The 27111-nt window shown below is 43.2% G+C and overlaps 2 protein-coding genes across 3 annotated transcripts; both read right to left on the bottom strand.

Annotated features, from left to right (window-relative positions):
- Window positions 1-1449: 1449 nt before the first annotated feature.
- On the bottom strand, window positions 1450-22623 carry lrwd1 (leucine-rich repeats and WD repeat domain containing 1). Of its 2 annotated transcripts, XM_041893916.2 has the most exons (16): window positions 21832-22623; window positions 21227-21313; window positions 20722-20956; window positions 20358-20477; window positions 20014-20160; window positions 19742-19837; window positions 19113-19484; window positions 18772-18892; window positions 18497-18603; window positions 18106-18316; window positions 16388-16460; window positions 14156-14296; window positions 13951-14054; window positions 13487-13657; window positions 13074-13180; window positions 1450-2278 (listed from the first exon to the last, which is right to left on the bottom strand). In XM_041893916.2, the coding sequence occupies exons 2-16, from the start codon at window positions 21304-21306 to the stop codon at window positions 2126-2128; spliced, it is 2238 nt and encodes a 745-aa protein (XP_041749850.2). In that variant the 5' UTR covers window positions 21307-21313; window positions 21832-22623; the 3' UTR covers window positions 1450-2125. The 2 variants fall into 2 exon arrangements, with proteins under 2 accessions (XP_041749850.2, XP_041749848.2); XM_041893914.2 differs by lacking the exon at window positions 21832-22623 and having other exon boundaries at window positions 21227-21806.
- Window positions 22624-22712: 89 nt separating this feature from the next.
- Window positions 22713-25078, bottom strand: alkbh4 (alkB homolog 4, lysine demthylase). Its single transcript, XM_041893917.2, has 3 exons — window positions 24833-25078; window positions 24369-24560; window positions 22713-24005 (listed from the first exon to the last, which is right to left on the bottom strand). The coding sequence occupies exons 1-3, from the start codon at window positions 24938-24940 to the stop codon at window positions 23487-23489; spliced, it is 819 nt and encodes a 272-aa protein (XP_041749851.1). The 5' UTR covers window positions 24941-25078; the 3' UTR covers window positions 22713-23486.
- Between the last annotated feature and the right edge of the window lie 2033 nt (window positions 25079-27111).

Genomic DNA, 27111 nt, shown 5'->3' with positions numbered 1-27111 from the left:
CGGTTTGGCGGTGGGTCAGTCATGGTGTGGGGTGGCATTTCTTTGGGGGGCCGCACAGCCCTCCATGTGCTCGCCAGAGGTAGCCTGACTGCCATTAGGTACCAAAATGAGATCCTCAGACCCCTTGTGAGACCATATGCTGGTGCGGTTGGCCCTGGGTTCCTCCTAATGCAAGTCAATGCTAGACCTCATGTGGCTGGAGTGTGTCAGCAGTTCCTGCAAGAGGAAGGCATTGATGCTATGGACTGGCCCGCCCGTTCCACAGACCTGAATCCAATTGAGCACATCTGGGACATCATGTCTCGCTCCATCCACCAACGCCACGTTGCACCACAGACTGTCCAGGAGTTGGCGGATGCTTTAGTCCAGGTCTGGGAGGAGATCCCTCAGGAGACCATCCGCCACCTCATCAGGAGCATGCCCAGGCGTTGTAGGGATGTCATATAGACACGTGGAGGCCACACACACTACTGAGCCTAATTTTGACTTGTTTTAAGGACAATACATCAAAGTTGGATCAGCCTGTAGTGTGGTTTTCCACTTTAATTTTGAGGGCGACTCCAAATCCAGACCTCCATGGTTGACAAATTTGATTTCCATGGATAATTTTTGTGTGATTTTGTTGTCAGCACATTCAACTATGTAAAGAAAAAAGTATTTAATAAGTATATTTCATTCATTCAGATCTAGGATGTGTTATTTTATTGTTCCCTTTTATTTTTTTGAGCAGTGTAAATTGAATGAGGTATATTTTTATAGTCTCATCTCAATAGTTTGACACATTTCGCCACAAGGGGATATGTGCTTTAAGAAATTGCTCATGCACCAGTCAACGGGTTTAGGTTTCCCCCTAGAATAGATACACTGAAATTACAAAAGTGTTGGCCTATATACATATACCAAGAATGGAGAATGTATTCCAAGAATGGAGTTACAAGTGGGAAGGTGGTATGTACCACATAAGACTGGGAAAAATCCAGTTGAACGGCTATCATCCCTGAGCTCCGACTTCTCCCACATGCTGAACTCTGACATCACATATTAAGGAAAAGCCCTACATAATAGCATTTCCGGCAGTTAAATGCAACAAAACATTTATCAAAAGCAATCTAATGTTTTTTGAAAACTATAATTTCTTTGCGAGCACGATAGCTGTACTTTTAGTTTATGGTTGCCTCAGCTTGTTTGTTATTTAACCAAACAGCATTTATCAAGGAGTTCCATGCATGCGAATGCATCCAATTTCACAACTGGCAATTACCACCTTTCCACTTGGTTATGAACGCAGCATTAGGCTGGTCTTCACAGGCAGCTCAATTCTGATCTTGTGCCAAATTATTAGCAAAAGATCTGATCATATTGGTCAAAAGTCCAATTAGTGGCAAAATATCAGAATTGGGCTGCCTGTATAGCTGCAGCCGTATACAAAAACACACTACACAATTGAAATTTAGGACAACAATCACATTTAATGTGGCAGATGTTCTTAATGTAACTCATATCCATCAACCCTCAAAAAGGCCATTAAAATCTGCATGTACAATCATGCATTGTGGTTGAAACAGGTCAAACACACATTAGGTTTTCATTTTGATCATACGTTTCCATGTCAGTGGATAAACTGATATGTATAATTTGTTTTTAAAAAAATATGAAACTATAAAATTCACATTAGATGTTTAATCTAAATGAATAGTACAATTATATATATTTTTTAAAACGTACAAAATGCAAATACATCCACAATCTGTACAGCCATCACACATGCCTTTCAGTATATGTATATTCTTATTAATCTTCAGTACAATTAATATCTCATTCTCATCTCTGCATCAAAATAGACTAGATCTAATAGATGCTGGCGAGGAGGGGAGTTGAAATTAGGGCTGGTACGTTTCAGCCAAGTGGTAAGGTGAGAAGTCAACAGTAGAGAGCGAGGTCAACCAGAAAGGGGCAAGTCCAAGCCAATTCCCATGGCATTGAATAAGCTTCCTTTCCTTACTGATCATCACTGCCCTGAAAGGCCAGTCTTGATAGGTTAAAGTGATACTAGCAAAACCTACCCGTATTTACACCCATCAGTGAACATGAGAAAAATTAACCCAGGAGAAGTTGTGTTTGGTCCTCAGGAAGACTCCGTTCTTCTCCACACCACTGCCATGTTCTTGTCGCTGAGGGCCACCAGGTATCTGAGCTCGGGGTCCATGACCACACTGTTGATAGCGGGACCTTCCACTGGGCCCTGTCCTTTCCTCACAGGTAACGGCCATTCCAGGATCTGCAAAGCCCCAAACGGCTCATTAGAAGGTAGTCTAATTACATGGAAAACATTTGATGACACCCAGAATATCATTTCAGTGAGAAATTATGACTGAAGACTGACTGGTTGTAGACTGGTGGGAAAGATGAAGGGCGCCATAGTAGCGCCTGTCAATTGCCCACTACGAGTGGCTCAGAGTTTCCGTTAGGAAAATGTGGCGCTGGATATTTGACCGGCAGCATTTTAAATTTACCGGACATTTGAGAAATTTACCAGACCCATATGTATTGGGTGCGTAACCTGATTAGGGCGTCCACCCACGGTGCTCAGAATGACAGAAATCACATTTAGATTATGGCAGGATTTTCCAAACTTTGTCCTCAGGACCCAAAGGGGTGCACGTTATGGTTTTTGCCCTAGCACTACACAGCCGATTCAAATAATCAACTAATCATCAAGCTTTGATCATTTGAATCAGCTGTGTAGTGTAAGGGCAAAAACCAAAACGTGCACCCCTTGGGGTCCCGAGGGCTGAGTTTGGGAAACGCTGGATTATGATAATCCTTATTAACAGAACACGCAAGTCGAGGATGCAACGATGAGCTTCATACCAAATTCTGATGTCCACTTTGAAGACGTTAGAATAACTGTCCACATTTACTTTTCCTCAGCCAACAAGACCAGGAACAGACAGAAAGATCACTAGCCTATGTAAATCTACTATCCCCCATAGTAGAAAAGTTTACCTATTCTATTGGTCAGCTTGTCGAGAAAGAAAAAGCCTATTCCAAACAGAAGATAGATCCCAAATTCATACAACCAGTAGGCCTAGGCTACATAAAACAAACGTTAAAAAGCAATGAGCCTGATGGAACAGATCTGAACATTTAGCTTAAAATTTTGATAAACTATTATTTCTTCACATTATAAGGGCAGCAATGTGCACAAGGCAGTAGACTATGTGTGAATGTCTGTTCCATAATACAATTAGCGGGAAAACAACGTTGTCAAAAGGTCACCGAACATGCGAGTGGTTTCATGTGACAGATTAATATATCCATTCGAAATTTGGAAAGGAGGGAAGATCGAATATGCAACAACTACCATAGGTTGCTAATATGCCTAGGATTGTGCCTTTGGCACAAGATAACTCATGTAAAATATACTGTGTCCGTAAAATGTATATAGGCTCAGAACTTTTGTAAAACAGCACAGCAAAAAAAATACGGCAAACAGAAATCAAACTGGATGGACATCAGAAATAGATGAGAGGTTGAGGGTAGGACTAAAATCAAAATAACTATTGTAAAATAGATTGTGTCCGTAAAATGTATATGGTATGTATAAGCTGATGTGGAAGCCTAAGTGTTGTTGTTCATTAGTTTACTCCAATTAGGGGAGGAGTGGTAGGGTTAGTGGAAAATAAATAAAAAAATATATACATGTATACATACACACGTGTGTATGTATGCATGTACAGTGGGGAGAACAAGTATTTGATACACTGCCGATTTTGCAGGTTTTCCTACTTACAAAGCATGTAGAGGTCTGTAATTTTCAAAAATCCAGAAAATCACATTGTATGATTTTTAAGTAATTAATTTGCATTTTATTGCATGACATAAGTATTTGATCACCTACCAACCGGTAAGAATTCTGGCTCTCATAGACCTGTTAGTTTTTCTTTAAGAAGCCCCCCTGTTCTCCACTCATTACCTGTATTAACTGCACCTGTTTGAACTCATTACCTGTATAAAAAAGACACCTGTCCACACACTCAATCAAACAGACTCCAACCTCTCCACAATGGTCAAGACCAGAGAGCTGTGTAAGGACATCAGGGATAAAATTGTAGACCTGCACAAGGCTGGGATGGGCTACAGGACAATAGGCAAGCAGCTTGGTGAGAAGGCAACAACTGTTGGCGCAATTATTAGAAAATGGAAGAAGTTCAAGATGACGGTCAATCACCCTCGGTCTGGGGCTCCATGCAAGATCTCACCTCGTGGGGCATCAATGATCATGAGGAAGGTGAGGGATCAGCCCAGAACTACACGGCAGGACCTGGTCAATGACCTGAAGAGAGCTGGGACCACAGTCTCAAAGAAAACCATTAGTAACACACTACGCCAGGGTTCTTCAATTCCGGTCCTGGAGGGCCGAAACACCTCTGTTTTTCATCCTCTCCTTCTAATCAGGGGCTAATTCAGACCTAGGACACCAGGTGAGTGCAATTAACTACCAGGTAGAAATAAAAAACAGAAGTGTTTCGGCCCTCCAGGACCGGAATTTAAGAACCCTGCACTACGCCGTCATTGATTAAAATCCTGCAGCGCACGCAAGGTCCCCCTGCTCAAGCCAGCGCATGTACAGGCCCGTCTGAAGTTTGCCAATGACCATCTGGATGATCCAGAGGAGAAATGGGAGAAGGTCATGTGGTCTGATGAGACAAAAATAGCGCTTTTTGGTCTAAACTCCACCCGCCGTGTTTGGAGGAAGAAGAAGGATGAGTACAACCCCAAGAACACCATCCCAACCGTGAAGCATGGAGGTGGAAACATCATTCTTTGGGGATGCTTTTCTGCAAAGGGGATAGGACGACCGCACCGTATTGAGGGGAGGATGGATGGGGCCATGTATCGCGAGATCTTGGCCAACAACCTCCTTCCCTCAGTAAGAGCATTGAAGATGGGTCGTGGCTGGGTCTTCCAGCATGACAACGACCCGAAACACACAGCCAGGGCAACTAAGGAGTGGCTCCGTAAGAAGCATCTCAAGGTCCTGGAGTGCTTATTGCCCAGCGACAGCCCCGAAACCTGAAGGATCTGGAGATGGTCTGTATGGAGGAGTGGGCCAAAATCCCTGCTGCAGTGTGTGCAAACCTGGTCAAGACCTACAGGAAACGTATGATCTCTGTAATTGCAAACAAAGGTTTCTGTACCAAATATTAAGTTCTGCTTTTCTGATGTATCAAATACTTATGTCATGCAATAAAATGCAAATTAATTACTTAAAAATCATACAATGTGATTTTCTGGATTTTCTAGATTCCGTCTCTCTCAGTTGAAGTGTACCTATGATAAAAATTACAGACCTCTACATGCTTTGTAAGTAGGACAACCTGCAAAATCGGCAGTGTATCAAATACTTGTTCTCCCCACTGTATGTATTTATATGTACACTACCAGTCAAAAGTTGACACCTACTCATTCAAGGGTTTCTCTGAATTTTTTACTATTTTCTACATTGTATAATAATAGTGAAGACATCACTATGAAATAACACATATGGAATCATGTAGTAACCAAAAAAAGTGTTAAACAAATCAATATATATTTTATTTGAGATTCTTCAAATAGCCACCCTTTGCCTTGACAGCTTTGCACACTGTTGGCATTCTCTCAACCAGCTTCATGAGATAGTCACCTGGAATGCATTTCAATTAACAGGTGTTCCTTCTTAAAAGTTAACTTGTGGAATTTATTTCCGTCTTAATGTGTTTGAGCCAATCAGTTGTGTTGTGACAAGGTATGGGGGGGTATACAGAAGACAGCCCTATTTGGTCAGTCAATACGTAAAATGTCAAGAACTTTGAAAGTTTCTTCAAGTGCAGTCGCAAAAACCATCAAGTGCTATGATGAAACTGGCTCTCATGAGCGTGCCGTCTTTAGCCAACTCTCTTGCTATCTCTCTCAGAATGACCTTCTTGATCCAAACCAGTCAGGTTTCAGGACTGGTCATTCAACTGAGACTGCTCTTCTCTGTGTCACGGAGGCTCTCCGCACTGCTAAAGCTAACTCTCTCTCCTCTGCTCTTGTCCTTCTAGACCTGTCTGCTGCCTTTGATACTGTGAACCATCAGATCCTCCTCTCCACCCTCTCCGAGTTGGGCATCTCCGGCGCGGCTCACTCCTGGATTGCGTCCTACCTGACCGGTCGCTCCCTACCAAGTGGCGTGGCGAGAAGCTGTCTCCGCACCACGTGCTCTCACCACTGGTGTCCCCAGGGCTCAGTTCTAGGCCCTCTCCTATTCTCCCTATACACCAAGTCACTTGGCTCTGTCATATCCTCACATGGCCTCTCCTATCATTGCTACGCTGACGATACACAACTAATCTTCTCCTTTCCCCCTTCTGATAACCAGGTGGCGAATCGCATCTCTGCATGTCTGGCAGACATATCAGTATGGATGACGGATCACCACCTCAAGCTGAACCCCTGGCAAGACGGAGCTGCTCTTCCTCCCGGGGAAGGACTGCCCGTTCCATGATCTCGCCATCACGGTTGACAACTCCGTTGTGTCCTCCTCCCAGAGTGCGAAGAGCCTTGGCGTGACCCTGGACAACACCCTGTCGTTCTCCGCTAACATCAAGGCGGTGACCCGATCCTGCAGGTTCATGCTCTACAACATTCGAAGAGTACGACCCTGCCTTACACAGGAAGCGGCACAGGTCCTAATCCAGGCACTTGTCATCTCCCGTCTGGATTACTGCAACTCGCTGTTGGCTGGCCTCCCTGCCTGTGCCATTAAACCCCTACAACTCATCCAGAATGCCGCAGCCCGTCTGGTGTTCAACCTTCCCAAGTTCTCTCACGTCACCCCCTCCTCCGCACACTCCACTGGCTTCCAGTTGAAGCTCGCATCCGTTACAAGACCATGGTGCTTGCCTATGGAGCAGTGAGGGGAACGGCACCTCCGTACCTTCAGCCTCTGATCAGTCCCTACACCCAAACGAGGGCATTGCGTTCATCCACCTCTGGCCTGCTGGCTCCCTTCCTCTGCGGAAGCATACAGTGGGGAAAAAAAAGTATTTAGTCAGCCACCAATTGTGCAAGTTCTCCCACTTAAAAAGATGAGAGAGGCCTGTACTTTTCATCATAGGTACACGTCAACTATGACAGACAAATTGAGAAAAAAATTCCAGAAAATCACATTGTAGGATTTTTAATGAATTTATTTGCAAATTATGGTGGAAAATAAGTATTTGGTCACCTACAAACAAGCAAGATTTCTGGCTCTCACAGACCTGTAACTTATTTTTTAAGAGGCTCCTCTGTCCTCCACTCGTTACCTGTATTAATGGCACCTGTTTGAACTTGTTATCAGTATAAAAGACACCTGTCCACAACCTCAAACAGTCACACTCCAAACTCCACTATGGCCAAGACCAAAGAGCTGTCAAAGGACACCAGAAACAAAATTGTAGACCTGCACCAGGCTGGGAAGACTGAATCTGCAATAGGTAAGCAGCTTGGTTTGAAGAAATCAACTGTAGGAGCAATTATTAGGAAATGGAAGACATACAAGACCACTGATAATCTCCCTCGATCTGGGGCTCCACGCAAGATCTCACCCCGTGGGGTCAAAATGGTCACAAGAACGGTGAGCAAAAATCCCAGAACCACACAGGGGGACCTAGTGAATGACCTGCAGAGAGCTGGGACCAAAGTAACAAAGCCTACCATCAGTAACACACTACGCCGCCAGGGACTCAAATCCTGAGTGTCCCTCTGCTTAAGCCAGTACATGTCCAGGCCCGTCTGAAGTTTGCTAGAGTCCATTTGGATGATCCAGAAGAGGATTGGGAGAATGTCATATGGTCAGATGAAACCAAACTAGAACTTTTTGGTAAAAACTCAACTCGTCGTGTTTGGAGGACAAAGAATGCTGAGTTGCTTCCAAAGAACACCATACCTACTGTGAAGCATGGGGGTGGAAACATCATGCTTTGGGGCTGTTTTTCTGCAAAGGGACCAGGACGACTGATCCGTGTAAAGGAAAGAATGAATGGGGCCATGTATCGTGAGATTTTGAGTGAAAACCTCCTTCCATCAGCAAGGGCATTGAAGATGAAACGTGGCTGGGTCTTTCAGCATGACAATGATCCCAAACACACCGCCCGGGCAACGAAGGAGTGGCTTCGTAAGAAGCATTTCAAGGTCCTGGAGTGGCCTAGCCAGTCTCCAGATCTCAACCCCATAGAAAATCTTTGGAGGGAGTTGAAAGTCTGTGTTGCCCAGCTACAGCCCCAAAAACATCACTGCTCTAGAGGAGATCTGCATGGAGGAATGGGCCAAAATACCAGCAACAGCGTGTGAAAACCTTGTGAAGACTTACAGAAAACGTTTGACCTGTGTCATTGCCAACAAAGGGTATATAACAAAGTATTGAGAAACTTTTGTTATTGACCAAATACTTATTTTCCACCATAATTTGCAAATAAATTCATAAAAAATCCTACAATGTGATTTTCTGGATTTTTTTTCCTCATTTTGTCTGTCATAGTTGACGTGTACCTATGATGAAAATTACAGGCCTCTCTCATCTTTTTAAGTGGGAGAACATGCACAATTGGTGGCTGACTAAATACTTTTTTTCCCCACTGTAGTTCCCGCTCAGCCCAGTCAAAACTGTTCGCTGCTCTGGCACCCCAATGGTGGAACAAGCTCCCTCACGACGCCAGGACAGCGGAGTCACTCACCACCTTCCGGAGACATTTGAAACCCCACCTCTTTAAGGAATACCTGGGATAGGATAAAGTAATCCTACCACCCCCCCCCCCCCCAAAAAAAAATTATAATAATAATAATAATTGTAAAGTGGTTATCCCACTGGCTATAGGGTGAATGCACCAATTTGTAAGTCGCTCTGGATAAGAGCGTCTGCTAAATGACGTAAATGTGCCCTTGAGCAAGGCACTTAACCCTAATTGCTCCTGTAAGTCGCTCTGGATAAGAGCGTCTGCTAAATGACTAAAATGTAAATGTAAATGAATGGAAGACCCAGAGTTACCTCTGCTGCAGAGGATAAGTTCATTAGTAGTTACCAGCCTCAGAAATTGCAGCCCAAATAAATGCTTCACAGAGATCAACAACTGTTCAGAGGGGACTGTGTGAATCAGGCCTTCATGGTCGAATTGCTGCAATGAAACCACTACTAAAGGACACCAATAAGAAGGTGGTGTCAGAGGAAGGCCCTCAAAATTGTCAAAGACTCCAGCCACCCTAGTCATAGACTGTTCTCTCTGCTACCGCACGGCAAGCGGTACCGGAGTGCCAAGTCTAGGTCCAAAATACTTCTCAACAGCTTCTACCCCCGAGCCATAAGACTCCTGAACAGCTAATCATGGCTACCCGGACTATTTGCACTGCCCCCCCACCTCATCTTTTTACGCTGCTGCTACTCTGTTAATGATTTATGCATAGTCACTTTAACTCTACCCACATGTAAATATTACTTGAACTACCTCATTTAGCCAGTTCCCCCGCACATTGACTCTGCACCGGTACCCCCCTGTATATATAGCCTCCCTACTATTATTTTATTTTACTTCTGCTCTTTTTTTCTCAAAACTTTTTTGTTGTTGTTTTATTTTACTTTTTTCAAATAAAAAATAAATGCACTGTTGGTTAAGGGCTGTAAGTAAGCATTTCACTGTAATGTCTGCACCTGTTGTATTCGGCACATGTGGCCAATAACATTTGATTTGATTTGAGAAGAAGAAACTTGCTTGGGCCAAGAAACACGAGCAATGGACATCAGACCGGTGGAAATGTGTCCTTTGGTCTGGAGTCCAAATCTGAGATTTTTAGTTCAAACCGCCGTGTCTTTGTGAGACGCGGTGTGGGTGAACGGATGATCTCCGCATGTGTATTTCCCACCGTAAAGCATGGAGGAGGTGGTATTATAGTGTGGAGGAGCTTTGCTGGTGACACGGTCTGTGATTTATTTAGAATTCGAGGCACACTTAACCAGCATTGCTGCCAAAGCAGTCTGCAGCGATACGCCATCCCATCTGGTTTGGCCTTAGTGGGACTATCATTTGTTTTTCAACAGGACAATGACCCAACACACCTCCAGGCTGTGTAAGGGCTATTTGACCAAGAAGGAGAGTGATGGAGTGCTGCATCAGATGACCTGGCCTCTACCAAATTGAGATGGTTTGGGATGAGTCGGACCGCAGAGTGAAGGAAAAGCAGCCAACAAGTGCTCAGCATATGTGAGAACTCCTTCAAGACTGTTGGAAAAGCATTCCAGGTGAAGCTGGTTGAGAGAATGCCAAGAGTGTGCAAAGCTGTCATCAAGGCAAAGGGTGTCTATTTGAAGCATCTCAAATATAAAATATATTTTGATTTGTTTAACACTTTTTGGGTTACTACATGATTCCATATGCGTTAATTCATAGTTTTGATGTCTTCACTATTATTCTACAATGTAGAAAATAGTAAAAATAAAGAAAAACCCTTGAATGAGTTTTGACTGGTACTGTACGTACATACATACATACACAGTGCCTTCGGAAAGTATTCAGACCCCTTGACTTTTTCCACTTTGTTACGTTACAGCCTTATTTTAAAATCTTTTTTTTTTAATTATCCTCAGCAATCTACACACAATACCCCATAATGACAAAGCGAAAACAGGTTGGTAGACATTTTTGCAAATATATTAAAAATTAAAAACAGAAATATCTTATTTAAATAAGTATTCAGACCCTTTGCTAAGAGACTCTAAATTGAGCTCAGGTGCATCCTGTTTCCATTGATCATCCATGAGATGTTAATACAACTTGATTGGAGTCCATTTGTGGTACATTCAATTCAATTGATTGGACCTGATTTGGAAAGGCACACAGCTGTCTATATAAGGTCCCACAGTTGACAGTGCATGTCAGAGCAAAAACCAAGCCATGAGGTCGAAGGAATTGTCCGTAGAGCTCCGAGACAGGATTGTGTCAAGGCACAGATCTGGGAAGGGTAGCAAAACATTTCTGCAGCATTGAAGGTCCCCAAGAACACAGTGGCCTCCATCATTCTTAAATGGAAGAAGTTTGGAACCACCAACACTCTTCCTAGAGCTGGCCGCCCGGCCAAACTGAGCAATCGGGGAGAAGGGCCTTGGTCAGGGAGGTGACCAAGAAACCGATGGTCACTCTGACAGAGCTCTACAGTTCCTCTGTGGAGATGGGAGAACCTTCCAGAAGGACAACCATCTCTGCAGCACTCCACCAATCAGGCCTTTATGGTAGAGTGGCCACACGGAAGCCACTCCTCAGTAAAAGGCACGACAGCCAGCTTGGAGTTTGCCAAAAGGCACCTACAGACTCTCAGACCATGAGAAACAAGATTCTCTGGTCTGTTGAAACCAAGATTGAACTCTTTAGCCTGAATGCCAAGTGTCACATCTGGAGGAAACCTGGCACCATCCCTACGGTGAAGCATGGTAGTGCCAGCATCATGCAGTGGGGATGTTTTTCAACGGCAGGGACTGGGAGACTAGACAGGATCGAGGCAAAGATGTACAGAGCAAAGTACATAAAGATCCTTTATGAAAACCTGCTCCAGATCGCTCAGTACCTCAGACTGGGGCGAAGGTTCACCTTCCAACAAGTCAACGGCCATAAGCACACAGCCAAGACAACGCAGGAGCGACTTAAGGACAAGTCTCTGAATGTCCTTGAGTGGCCCAGCCAGAGCACGGACTTGAACCTGATCGAACATCTCTGGAGACCTGAAAATAGATGTGCAGCAACACTCCCCATCCAACCTGACAGAGCTTGAGAGGATCTGCAGAGAAAAATGGGAGAAACTCCCCAAATACAGGTGTGCCAAACTTGTAGCGTCATACCCAAGAAGACTCAAGGCTGTAATCGCTGCTAAAGGTGCTTTTTTTTTTTTTTTATAAATTAGCAAGTATGTCTAAAAACCTGTATATACACCAATAAAATATATGGGGGATTGGAAATTATGCAGACAATGACATTGATGGAAGCTACAATCTGCAATATTAAAGCTGATCTACCCCCCCAAAAAATAAGGATTGTGCCTTTGGCTACAGGACACTGAAATACATTTGATATAAAACAATTGCTTCCACAGATATGATCTGATTTTAGCTAGGCTATTTTGAAGCAAGGTAAGACATGCCTCATAATATGTATTAAAACCTTCAGGTTTCAAACAGTTAAGTATATGTTTTCAAAATACATATTGCCTCCATCTTATTGCAAAGTGGTGTGTGACAAGCTGATGAAGCCTGCCTTCCGTTGCCTATGCATTTGCTGTTTGAGATGCTGTAGCATCAGTTCTCTCACTGTCTGACAGATTTTCTGCTCAAAAGGCTCTCTGTATGCTGTACGCGTGTGAAAAATAATATACATAACAAATATACTGTACCCACGTGCCAATTTAATTCCACTAAATTATGCAAATGTAACTATAGACCGATAAGCATTACCAGTCAAATGTATTTCCATCGACTGATATTTCCATTAATGAATAAGCTAAAAAGCATTATTATTTTGCAATGAGATTTTTTCTTCTTCTCCTGGACAATTAACCGGTTAACGGAAACCCTGGAGTGGCTCAATATTTTGTTCAATATGGCTCAAGTTAGATGGTGACCATCTTTCCCATTTATTTAGGATTGAGTCATATAGCTGGATCTTCACAACAGATGGCTAGGACATGGATAATTACCTCGACTAACCTGTACCCCCGCACATTGACTTGGTACCGGTACCCCCTGTATATAGCCTCAGTATTGTTATTTTGTGTTATAATTTTATGTTTTTCTTTAATTTATTTTGCAAATCTTTTCTTAACTCTATTTCTTGAACTGCATTGTTGGTTAAGGGCTTGTAAGTAAGCATTTCACGGTAAGGTCTACACCCGTTGTATTCTGCAGATGTGATAAATACAATTTGATTTGATTAATCTCAACAGTAGACCACTTTTAAGGTCTGAAACCTATCTGACACATTTTTATTTTGGAGTAAACTATCACTTTAATAAGTAGTTTCACTAATAAGTACCTCTGTGGCAGGAATTGTTTTGCCACGCCTAAAGTTGGCCTTGAGGTCTGTTACATGGTACGTCCACAGTCTCCCTCTTTCGTCACCACACACCACGTAGCCTTTACCTGGTAAAGAAGAACATACACTCTCATTCACATTGAACAGTTTAATACAGTAAGGGTCTTGATGAAAACTTTTTTTCTGTGTTCTTTGTGTGTTGTGTCCCACAATTTAAAGGAATAGTCAACGGTTGTGGGGGTGATTCCTTCAATTGTGTCATCATGTCTGTATAGGAATTTTAAGACAGTGGGTTCGATCAATACACAGTATGGTCTTGACTGAAAGAGTTACATGCTGGAACATGCTATAAAATGCTGTGTTGTGACATGTTGCCGTGTTGTTGTGACACGCTGTGACGTGTTGTGACTCACTGGGGCAGGTGTTGAGGGACAGGTAGGGGATGTCCGTGCTGGACCACTGCAGCTCCGCCAGGATCACAGCACACTTCTTCTTCTTATTATTATTATTATTATTGGGGCACTGGGCTCGCGTGTCATTCCAGCTCCACAGGTAAATCGAGCCCTGCATGTGGCTCTTAGAGGCTGAGAGGGAGAGAGGGATAGAAAAGATGGACAGAAAGTGAAGAGGAGGAAAGGGACAGTGGGAAAGGAGAGATGTGGAGGGTAAAGAGAGGGGGAGGGATGATTTACAGGGTTAGCGCTTGTCAATGGATCGACCCATACTAGATTTATTCAAATTACAAACCCAATTTCCCGCACTAGGGATCAATAAAGTTTATTGAATTCCAGTCAAGTAAAATAAAATTGACCAAAGTCCTAAAAGACAATCTAATAACAGGGCCAGTGTCAGATCAAAACAGGAGCAGTTGACTCACCGACGATGTCGTCTGTGAGGAATCCCAAGCCATCGATGGTGTGGTAGTCATGGTCCTTGTCTTTCTTCTCATACACAGGGAATGTGATCTCCATCTCCTCAGACCTGTGGAGGGGAAAGAAGACCGTGAGTTGACGCTCAGGCAGCAGTCTTTCAATGTCTCTCAATGCAGGCACACACAGACACAGACACACACTATGGATCACCTCTTCCTGGTGTCTTTGTTGAGCTGGATGTTGTAGCTGTGCAGCCCATCCTCACAGGCAGCGATGAGGTGTGTGTCTGGGGTGGCGGGGGGCAAGCAGAAGTGCAGGGGTGTGGAGGTAGTCTCCAACACCAACAGCTGACTATTGGGCCATAAAATGTGTTAACACCAGGGCAGAGACATCCGATATCAAATCAAATTTTATTTGTCAAATACACATGTTTAGCAGATGTCATTGCGGGTGTAGGCTTGTGTTTCTAGCTCCAACAGTGCAGTATATCTAACAATTCACAACAATACACACAACCTAAAAGTAAAATAATGGAATTAAGGAATACATAAATATTAGAAATATTAGGATGAGCAATGTCGGAGTGGCATAGTCTAAAATACAGTAGAACAGAATACAGTATATACAGTGGCTTGCGAAAGTATTCACCCCCCTTGGCATTTTTCCTATTTTGTTGCCGTACAACCTGGAATTAAAATGGATTTGTGGGGTTTGTATCATTTGATTTACACAACATGCCTACCACTTTGAAGATGCAAAATATTTTGTGTGAAACAAACAAGAAATAAGACAAAAAAACGGAAAACTTCAGCGTGCATAACTATTCATCCCCCCCCAAAGTCAATACTTTGTAGAGACACCTTTTGCAGCAATTACAGCTGCAAGTCTGTTGGGGTATGTCTCTATAAGCTTGGCACATCTAGCCACTGGGATTTTTGCCCATTCTTCAAGGCAAAACTCCAGCTCCTTCAAGTTGGATGGGTTCCGCTGGTGTACAGCAATCTTTAAATCATACCACAGATTCTCAATTGGATTGAGGTCTGGGCTTTGACTAGGCCATTCTAAGACATTTAAATGTTTCCCCTTAAACCACTCGAGTGTTGCTTTAGCAGTATGCTTAGGGTCATTGTCCTGCTGGAAGGTGAACCTCCGTCCCAGTCTCAAATCTCTGGAAGACAAACAGGTTTCCCTCAAGAATTTCCCTGTATTTAGCGCCATCCATCATTCCTTCAATTCTGACCAGTTTCCCAGTCCCTGCCGATGAAAAACATCCCCACAGCATGATGGTGCCACCACCATACGTCACTGTGGGGATGGTGTTCTCGGGGTGATGAGAGGTGTTGGGTTTGCGCCAGACATAGCGTTTTCCTTGATGGCCAAAAAGCTAAATTTTAGTCTCATCTTACCAGAGTACCTTCTTCCATATGTTTGGGGAGTCTCCCACATGCCTTTTGGCGAACACCAAACATGTTTGCTCATTTTTTTCCTTAAGCAATGGCTTTTTTCTGCCCACTCTTCCGTAAAGCCCAGCTCTGTGAAGTGTACGGCTTAAAGCGGTCCTATGGACAATCTCCGCTGTGGAGCTTTGCAGCTCCTTCAGGGTTATCTTTGGTCTCTTTGTTGCCTCTCTGATTAATGCCCTCCTTGCCTGGTCCGTGAGTTTTGGTGGGCGGCCCTCTCTTGGCAGGTTTGTTGTGGTGCCATATTCTTTCCATTTTTGTAAATAATGGATTTAATGTTGCTCCGTGGGATGTTCAAAGATTCAGATATTTTTTTATAACCCAACCCTGATCTGTACTTCTCCACAACTTTGTCCCTGACCAGTTTGGAGAGCTCCTTGGTCTTCATGGTGCCGCTTGCTTGGTGTTGCCCCTTGCTTAGTGGAGTTGCAGACTCTGGGGCCTTTCAGAACAGGTGTATATATACACACTGAGATCATGTGACACTTAAATAAAGTCCACCTGTGTGCAATCTAACTAATTATGTGACTTCTGAAGGTAATTGGTTGCACCAGATCTTATTTAGGGGCTTCATAGCAAAGGTGGTGAATATATATGCACGCACCACTTTTCCGCTATTTATTTTTTAGAATTTTTTGAAACAAGTTATTTTTTAAATTTCACTTAACCAATTTGGACTATTTTGTGTATGTCCATTACATTAAATCCAAATAAAAATCCATTTAAATTACAGGTTGTAATGCAACAAAATAGGAAAAACGCCAAGGGGGATGAATACTTTTGCAAGGCACTGTACATATGAGATGAGTAAAGCAAAAATATGTAAACATTATACTCTGATTGAGCATAATGTCACAGACAATGTTGAAGTGTGTCCACTTTGTTAACATTGTGATACATTTAGACTCAAAACTTGTGAACAAAATAAATTTGCCCACAATAACAAAAACCCAGATATAAACAACTGTCAGAGTAAACTCACATGACTTTGAAATTGTACTCGCTGTCCACTCCGCCAATGTCCCACATTAATATATTTTTATCATACGACCCAGCTGGGGGAAAAAATAGAAGGTTTGAACGAGGGAGCATACATACAACATATCACAATACATCACACTTATTTAGCATAGGGACTTCAATTGGACTTCAGAGTTCAGGTACTGTACCACCTCAGTACGTGCAGTTTGGCGCCTTTTGACCCTTCTATTGGGGTATAGAACCTACAACCATGATGTTATGCTCTAACCAACTAAGCTTATAAGACCACTAGATAAAATACACTGAACAAAAATATAAACACAACATGTAAAGTGTTGGTCCCATGTTTCATGAGCTGAAATAAAACTTCCCCGAAATTTTCCATACGCACAAAAAGCGTATTTTCTTCAAATGCTGTGCACAAATTTGTTTACAGCCCTGTTGGTAAGCATTTCTCCTTTGCCAAGATAATCCATCCACCTGACAGGTGTTGCATATCAAGAAGCTTATTAAACAGCATGATCCTTACACAGGTGCACCTTGTGCTGGGGACAATAAAAGGACACTAAAATGTGCAGTTCTGTCACACAACACAATGCCACAGATGTCTCAAATTGAGGGAGCATACAATTGGCATGCTGACTGCAGGAATGTCCACCAGAGCTGTTACCAGAGAATTGAATGTTCATTTCTCTACCATAAGCCGCCTTCAACGTTGTTTTAGAGATTTTGGCAGTACATCCAACCGGCCTTACAACCGCAGACCACTGTAACCACGCCAGCCCAGGACCTCCACATCCGGCTTCTTCACCTGCGGGATAGTCTGAGACCAGCCACCCGGACAGCTGATGAAACTGTGTGATGGCACAACCAAAGAATTTCTACACAAACTGTCAGAAACTGTCTCAGGGAAGCTCATCTGCATGCTCGTCATCCTCACCAGGGTCTTGACCTGACTGCAGTTCTGCGTCGTAACCGACTTCAGTGGGCAAATGCTCACCTTCGATGGCCACTGGCACGCTCGAGTAGTGTGCTCTTCACAGATGAATCCTGGTATCAACTGTACTGGGCAGATGGCAGACAGAGTGTGTGGTGTCGTGTGGGCCAGTGGTTTGCTGATGTTAACGTTGTACACAGAGTGCCCCATGGGGGCGGTGGGGTTATGGTATGGGCAGGCATAAGCTACGGACAACGAACACAATTGAATTGTATCGATCCTGAGGCCCATTGACGTGCCATTCATCCGCTGCCATCGGCTCATGTTTCAGCATGATAATGCACGGCCCCATGTCGCAAGGTTCTGTACACAATTCCTGGAAGTGCTGTGGATCGACATGTACAACAGTGTGTTCCAGTTCCCGCCAATATCCAGCAACTTCGCACAGCCATTGAAGAGGAGTGGGACAACTTTCCACAGGCCACAATCGACAGCCTGATCAACTCTATGTGAAGGAGATGTGTCGCACTGCATGAGGAAAATGGTGGGCACACCAGATACTGACAGGTTTTCTGATCCACGACCCCTACTTTTTTTTTAAGGTATCTGTGATCAGATGCAAATCTGTATTCCCAGTCATGTGAAATCCAAAGATAAGGGCCTAATTAATTGATTTAAATTGACTGATTTCCTTATATGAACTGTAACTCAGTGAAATCTTTTAAATTGTTGCGTTTATATTTTTGTTCAGTGTAGAAGATAAACAGGAAGTGGCCACTCACTGAAGAGGAAGTTGCCCTGGCGGGGGCTGAAGCGGAGGATGGAGAGGGCTTTGCGGCTGGCTCGGAACTCTCCGTACGCCATGTTGGCGCTGGGGTGAAGCAGTTTCACAAGGCCTCGCTTCCCCCCTGCCGCCAGGATACTGCAGGGCCGCATGCCACCATTGCCCTCTCGTGACATCAGCACAGTTGACCATGCCAGAGAGAAGAACTCCTGAGGGGTGGAATTATACATCTGAATTTTTTATCCCCATTCATTCACAATTTATTTTATAGTTTTCTAACATGGAATGTGCATGATAAACGAGAAAATAGTGAGATAAAGTATGATGTTTTCTACCAAGCTAAATGGCCCTATCAGGAAAAATGGTACATGCGCAGAAGCAGGACTGACCTCACCAGGGACCTTATACTTCTTCATAACTAGTCCCGTCTCACAGTCGATCAGGCACACAGACTCTCCTCCACACGTTGCCACAATACGAGTCGCACCATTCACATCTGCAACATGACAGGGAGAAGAACACAGGGTCTGCTAGAGCAGATTTTCTTTAACGCCGTTTCTGTGGAGCTTATCATGTTTGCATGTTTCTCCAACTTATACTCTCAATTTCCTTGTAACCACCCCCCTCCAAACACACTCAGACCCCATTGAAGGACAGGACTCACCTCCATAGCGGTCTAGCGGGGGCTGGAAGGAACAGGCCCACAGCTGGGTGCTAAAGTCATCAGGGCTGTCCTGTTTACTGTGACACTGCAGGACATGAAGAGGCTGCAGACTCACTGGCTCCTGTGATGAATGATAGGGGAGATGGAGGGGAGGATAACGGGGGTACAGTGGACAGGGTGGGGGATGGATTGATGGGTGAGTTCCTGTGTTAATCAATGAGGAGTTAATGTCCGCATAATGAGCAACCATCAAGTCTCCAGCTAAAGTCACACCGAATCTTTATTGAGCATAGTACTAGCATGTGCTATACCAACAAAAAACCAAGACTAGAAAATCATACCTGAGACTTGGTGCAGATTACTTTCCCAGGCGTCTCGTTGACCTCTGTGGACCGCTGTTGCCTGGCAGACTTGGTAGGGGTGGGGGTCTGTTTGGCCTGTGGCATGTCTTCTTTGGACTGATGTTGCTGCTCTCTCAGGCCTTTCCTGGGGGTCACCAGAACTTTGGACTGGACCCTGGTGCGGGTGGCTGGGGTCTGTGCTGCCTTATGGGGCCTTGCAGTGGCGCTGGTGGGCCACTCTGCCTTGTGAGGGGTGCTTCGATGGCTGGACACCGCTTGAACACTCGCTCTGGTTATTTTCTGAGGGGTTAGGGTTACATCGCATTCGGCAGCCGAGGCGGAACGCTTCCTCTTGGCTGGGAAAGGAAAACTCTGAAAAACATGGGGAAATGCATCTTATCATAAAGGAAAGGTGCACAATTAATCTAACAGTTACGTAAAAGCTTTGTCCGTAAACTTTTGCTATTTAGCTACATTTAGCTATTTACCATCTATTACAAATATTTATTTATGATCCAAACACAGCACTTATAACAAGACCTGCTTAAATAATAACAACCATTTGAACATAAACTCTATGAAAATAATTCAGAGCAGGGTGCTTATAGTAATGACTACTAAATCCTTACACAGTTCTTGTTTGTATCAGCAGGCTCCTCTGTATCTCTGTCCTCATCATTTGGCTCAGTCAAAGAGCGAAGGTGCTCTTTAGCTATCATCTCCACCTAGAAGCCAGTGATAGAATGTCAGAAACCAATGAGACAATGCCAGAAACCTAAGAGGCAATGTCATAAACCAGTGAGAGAATATACATGGTTCCAGTTTGGGGTATGTACTCCGATAAACTAAAATCATTGTCCTTATGAGGACAAGATAAATGTAATAAGCAGTTAAAACCTACCCTCCATTTTGTGTAGTCAGTCAGAGAGCTGGGGCCATATTTCACCTTATGACGCACCGCATTGACAAAATCCCTCTCCACAGTGGCTAGTTTCTCTGTTGTTCGGTGGTCAGGGAGAGAGAAGCTGGTCTCCCATACTGCTAACACCTAGAAACCAAATATTTCAAAGAATTCTACGGAATTGGTAACTACTTTTACGCAAATGATGCATAACAGTGCTTGTTTGATGAAAGACAAAAGCTTATTATATAATTACCATTTTTATCAGGTAAGAACAGCAGGTAAATGGCAAACAAATCAAGGGCAAAGTGTTTTGGAATGAATTTGAACACAGTGGCTCATACCCTCTTCCTGAGGTTCTCACTGTTGACATAGCGTATGTGGTTGGCTGCAGTGCTGATATCCTTCCCATTGTAAATCCTCAACTTTGGCAGGAGGATCATCAGCTTGTAGTCGTCATTCACCTGCGAGACACAAGCATTAGCAATGCGTTCCAATGGGCAGTCATTGTTAGTAAAATGGAGATATGAGAATGACAAATAGCATACTGAAAAGGTGACAGAAATTACAGTTGGAATTGGTAAACAAAGAAACAGAGTTTGAGCGTTACAACACTATCAGAGAAAAACAAACATCATACAATGAGAATGAGAGCAACAGTGACTGAAGGCAGAATAAAAGGAGAGAAACAGAGCAGTGGATCCTCACAGTGACGTAGAGGTTGTCCTCCGTCCTCAGCTCCTCCAGGGTGGTCAGTGTGTCCAGAGTGGTGACGTCCTCCATCTCATTGTTGGTCAGGTCCAGAGTGCGTAGGGAGGGAAGGAAGAGCCCCGGGGGCATCTCCTGAAGTCTGTTCCCAGACAGGTCCAACTGTTCCAGACAGCGAAGGTGAGAAAGCAGGGGGACAGGCAGGTCACTGCTCTTCAGACCGAGCTTGGAGAGACTTTATGGGGATGCACTGGGTCAGTACTAGCAACACCAGACAAAATGGTAAAATAGACATGCCTGGCCTAAATAACATAATTTCTCTAACAAGGTATTAAAGTAGTTCTGCTCTTTCTCAAAAACGGTTCCCATAGGATTGAGACAAAATACAGATCCATTAAAACGACTTAACATGGTCTTCAGACATACATTTTGCTTTGACAAAGCCATTCTCCACTCCTAGTTTGATAACATTCCCCAGTCTACAGAGGAACCAGCCTTTACTTACTTTAGTGTCTTTATTTGTTCCAGTTTGGTGGTTTTTGGAGTGCATTTCTCCAGCAATAGTTTCTTTGTTATTTTCTCCATGTCTAGCCTGTACAAGCAAAGAGTAAAAGCTAGTTTGGTCATATGTAGAGTATGTATGGTCGCAGACATCTAGGGGCGTGACTATCATCTGCAGTAAAAGGTGATTGAAACTTAAACGTGAGGAACAACTGGTGAGAGACCACACGATGAGTCAAGATAGAACAATGGTGTGGAACGATACTGTGGAAGTTCGAGCAACAGATATTTGCATCACTGTTTGACGTCTGTACTTTGCAAAGACAATTAGGTGTGCCAAAATTTACAAAGGCCGTGCATCCATTAACAGTTAATTAAATGTTTTTGTTTTGTTACAAAAACTCATGTGAAACTGAACACTTTTCACAATGATACTATCGAAAACGATAGCTGCCAATTTACGCTCATGCCACGTTCACTCAAGCTCATTGCTATTCAAATAATGTCAGGAATTGCTGTTATAACTATCATTCTTTTTATGTTTTAATTATGACTAAAGCAGTTAATTCAACTAGATCATTTATATATAGTAGTATAAGCTCTACGTACCTGTGCACAGAGGAATCTCCGTAATTTACCCGGGAAAAAAATTGACAAGCCAGTCACATGGGTATTCATCAACGTTCCATCCGGTAGGAGCCGGAGGGCCGCCATATTGAGTGTGGCAAAGTAGATTAAAAAACAAAAACAATGAAGTACCTATTTAAGGTAGTAAATAAAATAGAAAATCTCCAAAAAATAATTTACCTGAGAAGATCCTGATAACATCACCGTTATCAGGATCTTAGTAGTTATCAGGATCTTAGTACTGTCATGGTTTGACTTAGTAAGGTGAAAGGGTAGGCGGCATTCTGCCTTCTAACCACAGCTTTCAGCCATTAGCTTTGCCCACGACTGGCTCATGTAAACTACAATCCCGACGCTGTGTTTTAACGTTTAGAAACGTCAATAATCATTGCTTGCGATACGGCTTTCGAAACATATGTCCCTGATCTTTCATCAACGAGAAAGAATCGTTAAAATAAAAAATTTACACTTACTGTAGCAGTTATGCACAGATCCATACAACTATGGGCGCCTCCATCCCATGAAACTACACTTCCCGAGTTACGCTTACACACAGGTGTTCGGCGCATTCCATAAACAAGAGCTGTAACACGAAGATATTGCCGTGTGGGAACCCTAACCCTATCAAGGGGTGTATACATTTAACCTTTTGTTTTTTTGAAAATTATTTCTCGCTGATATTAAAAAATAAGGTCAATTTGCTTCGAAAACTGTACCGCAAGCGAAGCGTGTTAATGTTCAGATTGAGCGTCCGGGCTCTTAACAAAAGTTACCCGTGGAGAAGACGCCTTCGTCCAATGACTCTTATGTGTAATGTAATGGAACTGAGTCATGACCAATGGCTAGTGAAAGGGCTGCAAAGATAGCTAGATGGTCAAGTTTAATGTCCTCATTTGACAGCCGAAACATACACTCATACAATGCAGTAACTTGCAATATTAGTTAAGTCTTGTGAATAGGACGCTCTGGCAGAAACTGAATATTACGTTGTCCATGTCATAAACCTTGAGTCGTCTACTAGCTCCCCAACACTGGGTGCAACACTTTATAACATTCCCAAACTGTAACTGGGCGATGAGAACCACACATGAATAACATGCGCGCAGAATCGCATTAGTGGAAACCAAGACTGTTCTCAGGGCAGGCCTGGTTGTAGCTAGATATGTTCGAGTCACGTCAGGGGACAATTTTAGATAACTATTTTCCTAACCTGACCCGTAAGTTCTCCTAACCTGCTACATAAATTATCCTAACCTGTTACGAAAAGTCACTTCTGCTAGTCAAAACCGGCAGACCTGCCCTGAGAGCAGTGTGAGTATCCACAAATGCAATAGCCAATCACTACAATACATAGTATTTCAATGGTCTGAGATGTATTTTACAAAATACACTCAAATACACATTCCAAGCAAGAAATGCAGTACAACGTGTCATCGTGTTATTACATAGTTATAAGAACTGTGAGTTTTACGGTTAAATTAATCAAACAATCCAACTGTATTCTGCCATGCTTAGCCAAAGCATGTCAAAATAGAGTGCATAGAGGCTGCTTTCAGTCAACCAACGAGTCACATTGTAATGTGGGTGGTGCAGGACATAAGATAGAAAAAATTGAAACTGTGATTATTACATTCTCTCTATATCGGTGTACCCTCAAAGCTCAGAGCTATGTCCAGCAGTTGGGAGCCCACATTTTGCTCCTCTCCCCCAGACAAGAACTCAGCAGACAGCTCCCTGTAGGTACTGCACACCCTGCGCTCATGGATGTCATGTCTATGGATGGCATGTTTCCATCTGTGACGTGCTTCGCTGTATACCACCACAAGGGATCTGCGGGGAAGTTGAACAGACACCCGGACCTCCCCCTTTCCTAGTTCTGTCAGGCCCTCCTCCAGGGACATTGTGAGAGTGGTGTCTGAGAGCAGGTTGACGGTGACCAGACGCTCCCCCCACAGCCAGTTGTCATCCAGGTGGGGGTCAATGGCAGACCCACGCTGGGGGTGGTAATCCAGGTTGCACTGCTCCACTGGTTGAAACCCAGCTAGGACCGGCTCCTGGGACATCCGCAGCACCAGATTACGGCTGATCGCAGGCAGGCCGCAGAAGCCACCAAGACGCACTTTACGTTTTTTGAAGTTCACTTTAGGCCCAAAGTCCTGTAAAGACATTTATTTTTAAAGTGGGTTATTCTTTCTGGTTAGGAGTGAATGGTTGCTAATAAGGGTACCTCCCATGATAAAGAGTGAAACACTGGCCATTGTCAGGGTCCCCTGTAGCTCAGTTGGTAGAGCATGGCGCTTGCAACGCCAGGGTTGTGGGTTCGTTTCCCACGGGGGGCCAGTATGAAAATGTATGCACTCACTAACTGTAAGTCGCTCTGGATAAGAGCGTCTGCTAAATGACTAAAATGTAAATGTCAGAGATGATTGCGCAACTCATGCTGCCAGACCCTATTCACTTGCCAAAATTGCGTAATCTTGCTATTAACAACTTGCAGCAAACGGAAGATGACAACAAACCTGTTTCCGTCGACCAGACTGTGACTCTCTCCAGGCGTTAAGGTCCATATTGGTTATCAACTCACTCTCCTCCTCTTCTGATATGAAGTTGTCCCATAAAAATATTCCAGGGAAGGGAAAAGACAGCTGCTGCCCACCATAATTGCGCACAGCTCGTCTCAGCAATGGGTCGTAAATAAAATCGTGTCGTATCTAAAGAAAGTCAACAAATCTGTTTAAGGGAATTCATGAAGTCAGTGCTGTAATAAGTGCTTTTCAAATACATCATAAAGCTAAACAGTAATACGTAATAATTCTTATTACTGTTGTTTAGCTATTTTATGATGTATTTGTTGACAGTGCTCAGTCAGAGGAGAGCAGATAGGGGGGCTAGCTGGCTACCGGCGTTTGCTTCAGAGCTCTGTGTCTAGCAACTGAACAGGATCTTATTTACATTATCTATTTTTCAGTGAACACAGACTTACCGGTTGACCATTCTCCGATAATAGTCCATTTCCATTCACAGTCTCACATAATAAACAAGTTCGAATTCCCTTACAACCACAGTTCCCATTATCAATTTCCGTCGCCATTAGTAGATCACGTTACGTGTCCCACCAAAACAGGACGTAGCAAAAACATCAAATGCATTAAGTTCCGCAAGGCAAAATGCATAAAATACAGTAGAATAAATAAAATGTTGATTTGCTCTTTTCACAATAGTGTCTCATTTTGTAATCACTAATGCTTGCTATAGTGGCGTTGTAAGACTGTAAAAGGGATGAATAAATATTATAAAAATGATTTATTTAAAAACAAAAACAAACCTTACAGTACATAACAAACAATTATTCTCAGACAATATAGGGCCAAATAAGCAGCATGTTGGGCATTGCAAAACGAAAACATTTAACAGCAATTAATATCATGCAAAATATTTCCATGAAATAGTTTTAAACCATGCTTGTCAACTTTTAGCTGGTTATAACTACAGTACAGTATTGGATTCGAATGAGTTCAACAACATGTGCTTCTGTTTTGAATGAACCAAACCACAGTATGATCTCAGAAGCTCAGTTTCAAATCACACTGAGTTTGAAGGTAGGCCTTGAAATACATCCACAGGTACACCTCCAATTGACTCAAATGTTGTCAATTAGCCTTCCAGAAGCTTCTAAAGCAGGGGTGTCAAACTCATTTTAGCTCAGGGGCCACATGGAGGAAAATCTATTCCCAAGTGGGCCGGACCGGAAAAATCATGGTATATATAACTTTAAAACAACAACTTCAGATTGTTTTCTTTGTTTTAATACGATCAACATACAACATAAAGCTGGAGCCTGAGGACAGTGTGTCCAAAATAGTACAAGCACAACATCACTATTAATCATAAAACACGTCAAGTTTATTTGAAAATTCTAAAGAAAAAGAACACACAAACACACAATGCCTCAGTGATTAACAGAACTGTTTCACAGATCACAGAACTATATCAGGGTGTCATTTCTCAGGCAGAAATGTAGATAAAAATAATGAAATCCTGTTCCCCAAACAAGTGCAAGAACCACAGAGTCAAGAATAGGTTAAATATACAAATAAAATAAAATCAATTAAAAACAATAGCACATCAACATAAAAACATATAAACATAAAGCTGGAGCCTGAGGACAGTGTCCAAAAGCACAACATCACTATTAATCATAAAACACCTCAAGTTATTTGAAAGTTCTGAGGACAAAGAACACACAAACACACAATGCCTCAGTGATTCACAGAAGTATATCACAGATCACAGAACTATATCAGGGTGTCATTTCTCAGGCAGAAATGTAGATAAAAATAATGAAATCCTGTTCCCCAAACAAGTGCAAGAACCACAGAGTCAAGAATAGGTTAAATATACAAATAAAATAAAATCAATTAAAAACAATAGCACATCAACATAAAAACATATAAACATAAATCTGAAAGCGTTGCTCAAACTCCCGTAACAGTCCCGTTATTTTATCTTTGAACCGCTTCATGTCTGCCACATGTTGGGTCGCGCACACATTTTTCAGACAGGGGAAGTGAGCTGCATCACCACCGGCAAGTTGCGTCTCCCACAATGACAGCTTCAACTTGAAAGAACGTATGCTGTCATAATACAACTTTGTTGCGCCCTTGCAGCTGTTTGTTCAAGTTATTCAGGTGCTCTGTAACATCCACCATAAATGCAAGGTCCGGCATCCATTCTGCGGAATGAAATTCTAACACTGGTTTGCCCTTTTCTTCCATGAACTGTTCAATTTCTTCTCGTAAATCAAAGAAACGCCTCAGCACAGCACCTCGGCTTAACCATCTTACCTCAGTGTGGTATGGCAGGCCATAGATGTGGTCTTTCTCTCTGAGAAGGCTGTTAAACTGACGGTGATTCAGGCTTCTGGATCGGATGAAATTAACAGTTTGGATGACCACCTTCATGACGTTATCCATCTTGAATGACTTGCAACACAAAGCCTCCTGGTGCAAAATACAGTGAAAAGTCAAAAAATCACGTCCTCCATTTGCAGATTGCACTTTCTCTCTGAACTTTGTCACAACGCCTGCTTTTTTCCCCGATCATTGAGGGCGCACCATCTGTAGCCAGGCTGACAGCGCGGGACCAGTCCACTCCGACCCTGTCCAGCGCGCCCGACGAGTGCGGTAAAAATATCAGCTGCTGTCGTTGTATCTGTCATCGGCACCAACTCCACGAACTCCTCGGTGACGGTCAATGTGTCAT

This window comes from Coregonus clupeaformis, chromosome 13, assembly GCF_020615455.1.
Source record: "Coregonus clupeaformis isolate EN_2021a chromosome 13, ASM2061545v1, whole genome shotgun sequence".
NCBI classification, from domain to species: domain Eukaryota; kingdom Metazoa; phylum Chordata; class Actinopteri; order Salmoniformes; family Salmonidae; genus Coregonus; species Coregonus clupeaformis.
This window is presented reverse-complemented; position numbering and strand designations above follow the sequence as displayed.

Excerpts from the sequence above, each read along its gene's own strand:
- lrwd1 (XM_041893914.2), bottom strand. The coding sequence starts at position 21,375 with ATGTCTGCGACCATACATACTCTACATATGACCAAACTAGCTTTTACT. Across the intron at positions 13,658-13,950 it reads CCTCACAGACGACATCGTCG|CCTCTAAGAGCCACATGCAG; the intron begins GTGAGTCAACTG and ends TCTCCCTCTCAG. Across the intron at positions 13,181-13,486 it reads GTCCCTCAACACCTGCCCCA|GTAAAGGCTACGTGGTGTGT; the intron begins GTGAGTCACAAC and ends CTTCTTTACCAG.
- alkbh4 (XM_041893917.2), bottom strand. The coding sequence starts at position 24,940 with ATGGCGACGGAAATTGATAATGGGAACTGTGGTTGTAAGGGAATTCGA. Across the intron at positions 24,561-24,832 it reads TATCGGAGAATGGTCAACCG|ATACGACACGATTTTATTTA; the intron begins GTAAGTCTGTGT and ends GACTTTCTTTAG. Across the intron at positions 24,006-24,368 it reads AGTCTGGTCGACGGAAACAG|GACTTTGGGCCTAAAGTGAA; the intron begins GTTTGTTGTCAT and ends ATGTCTTTACAG.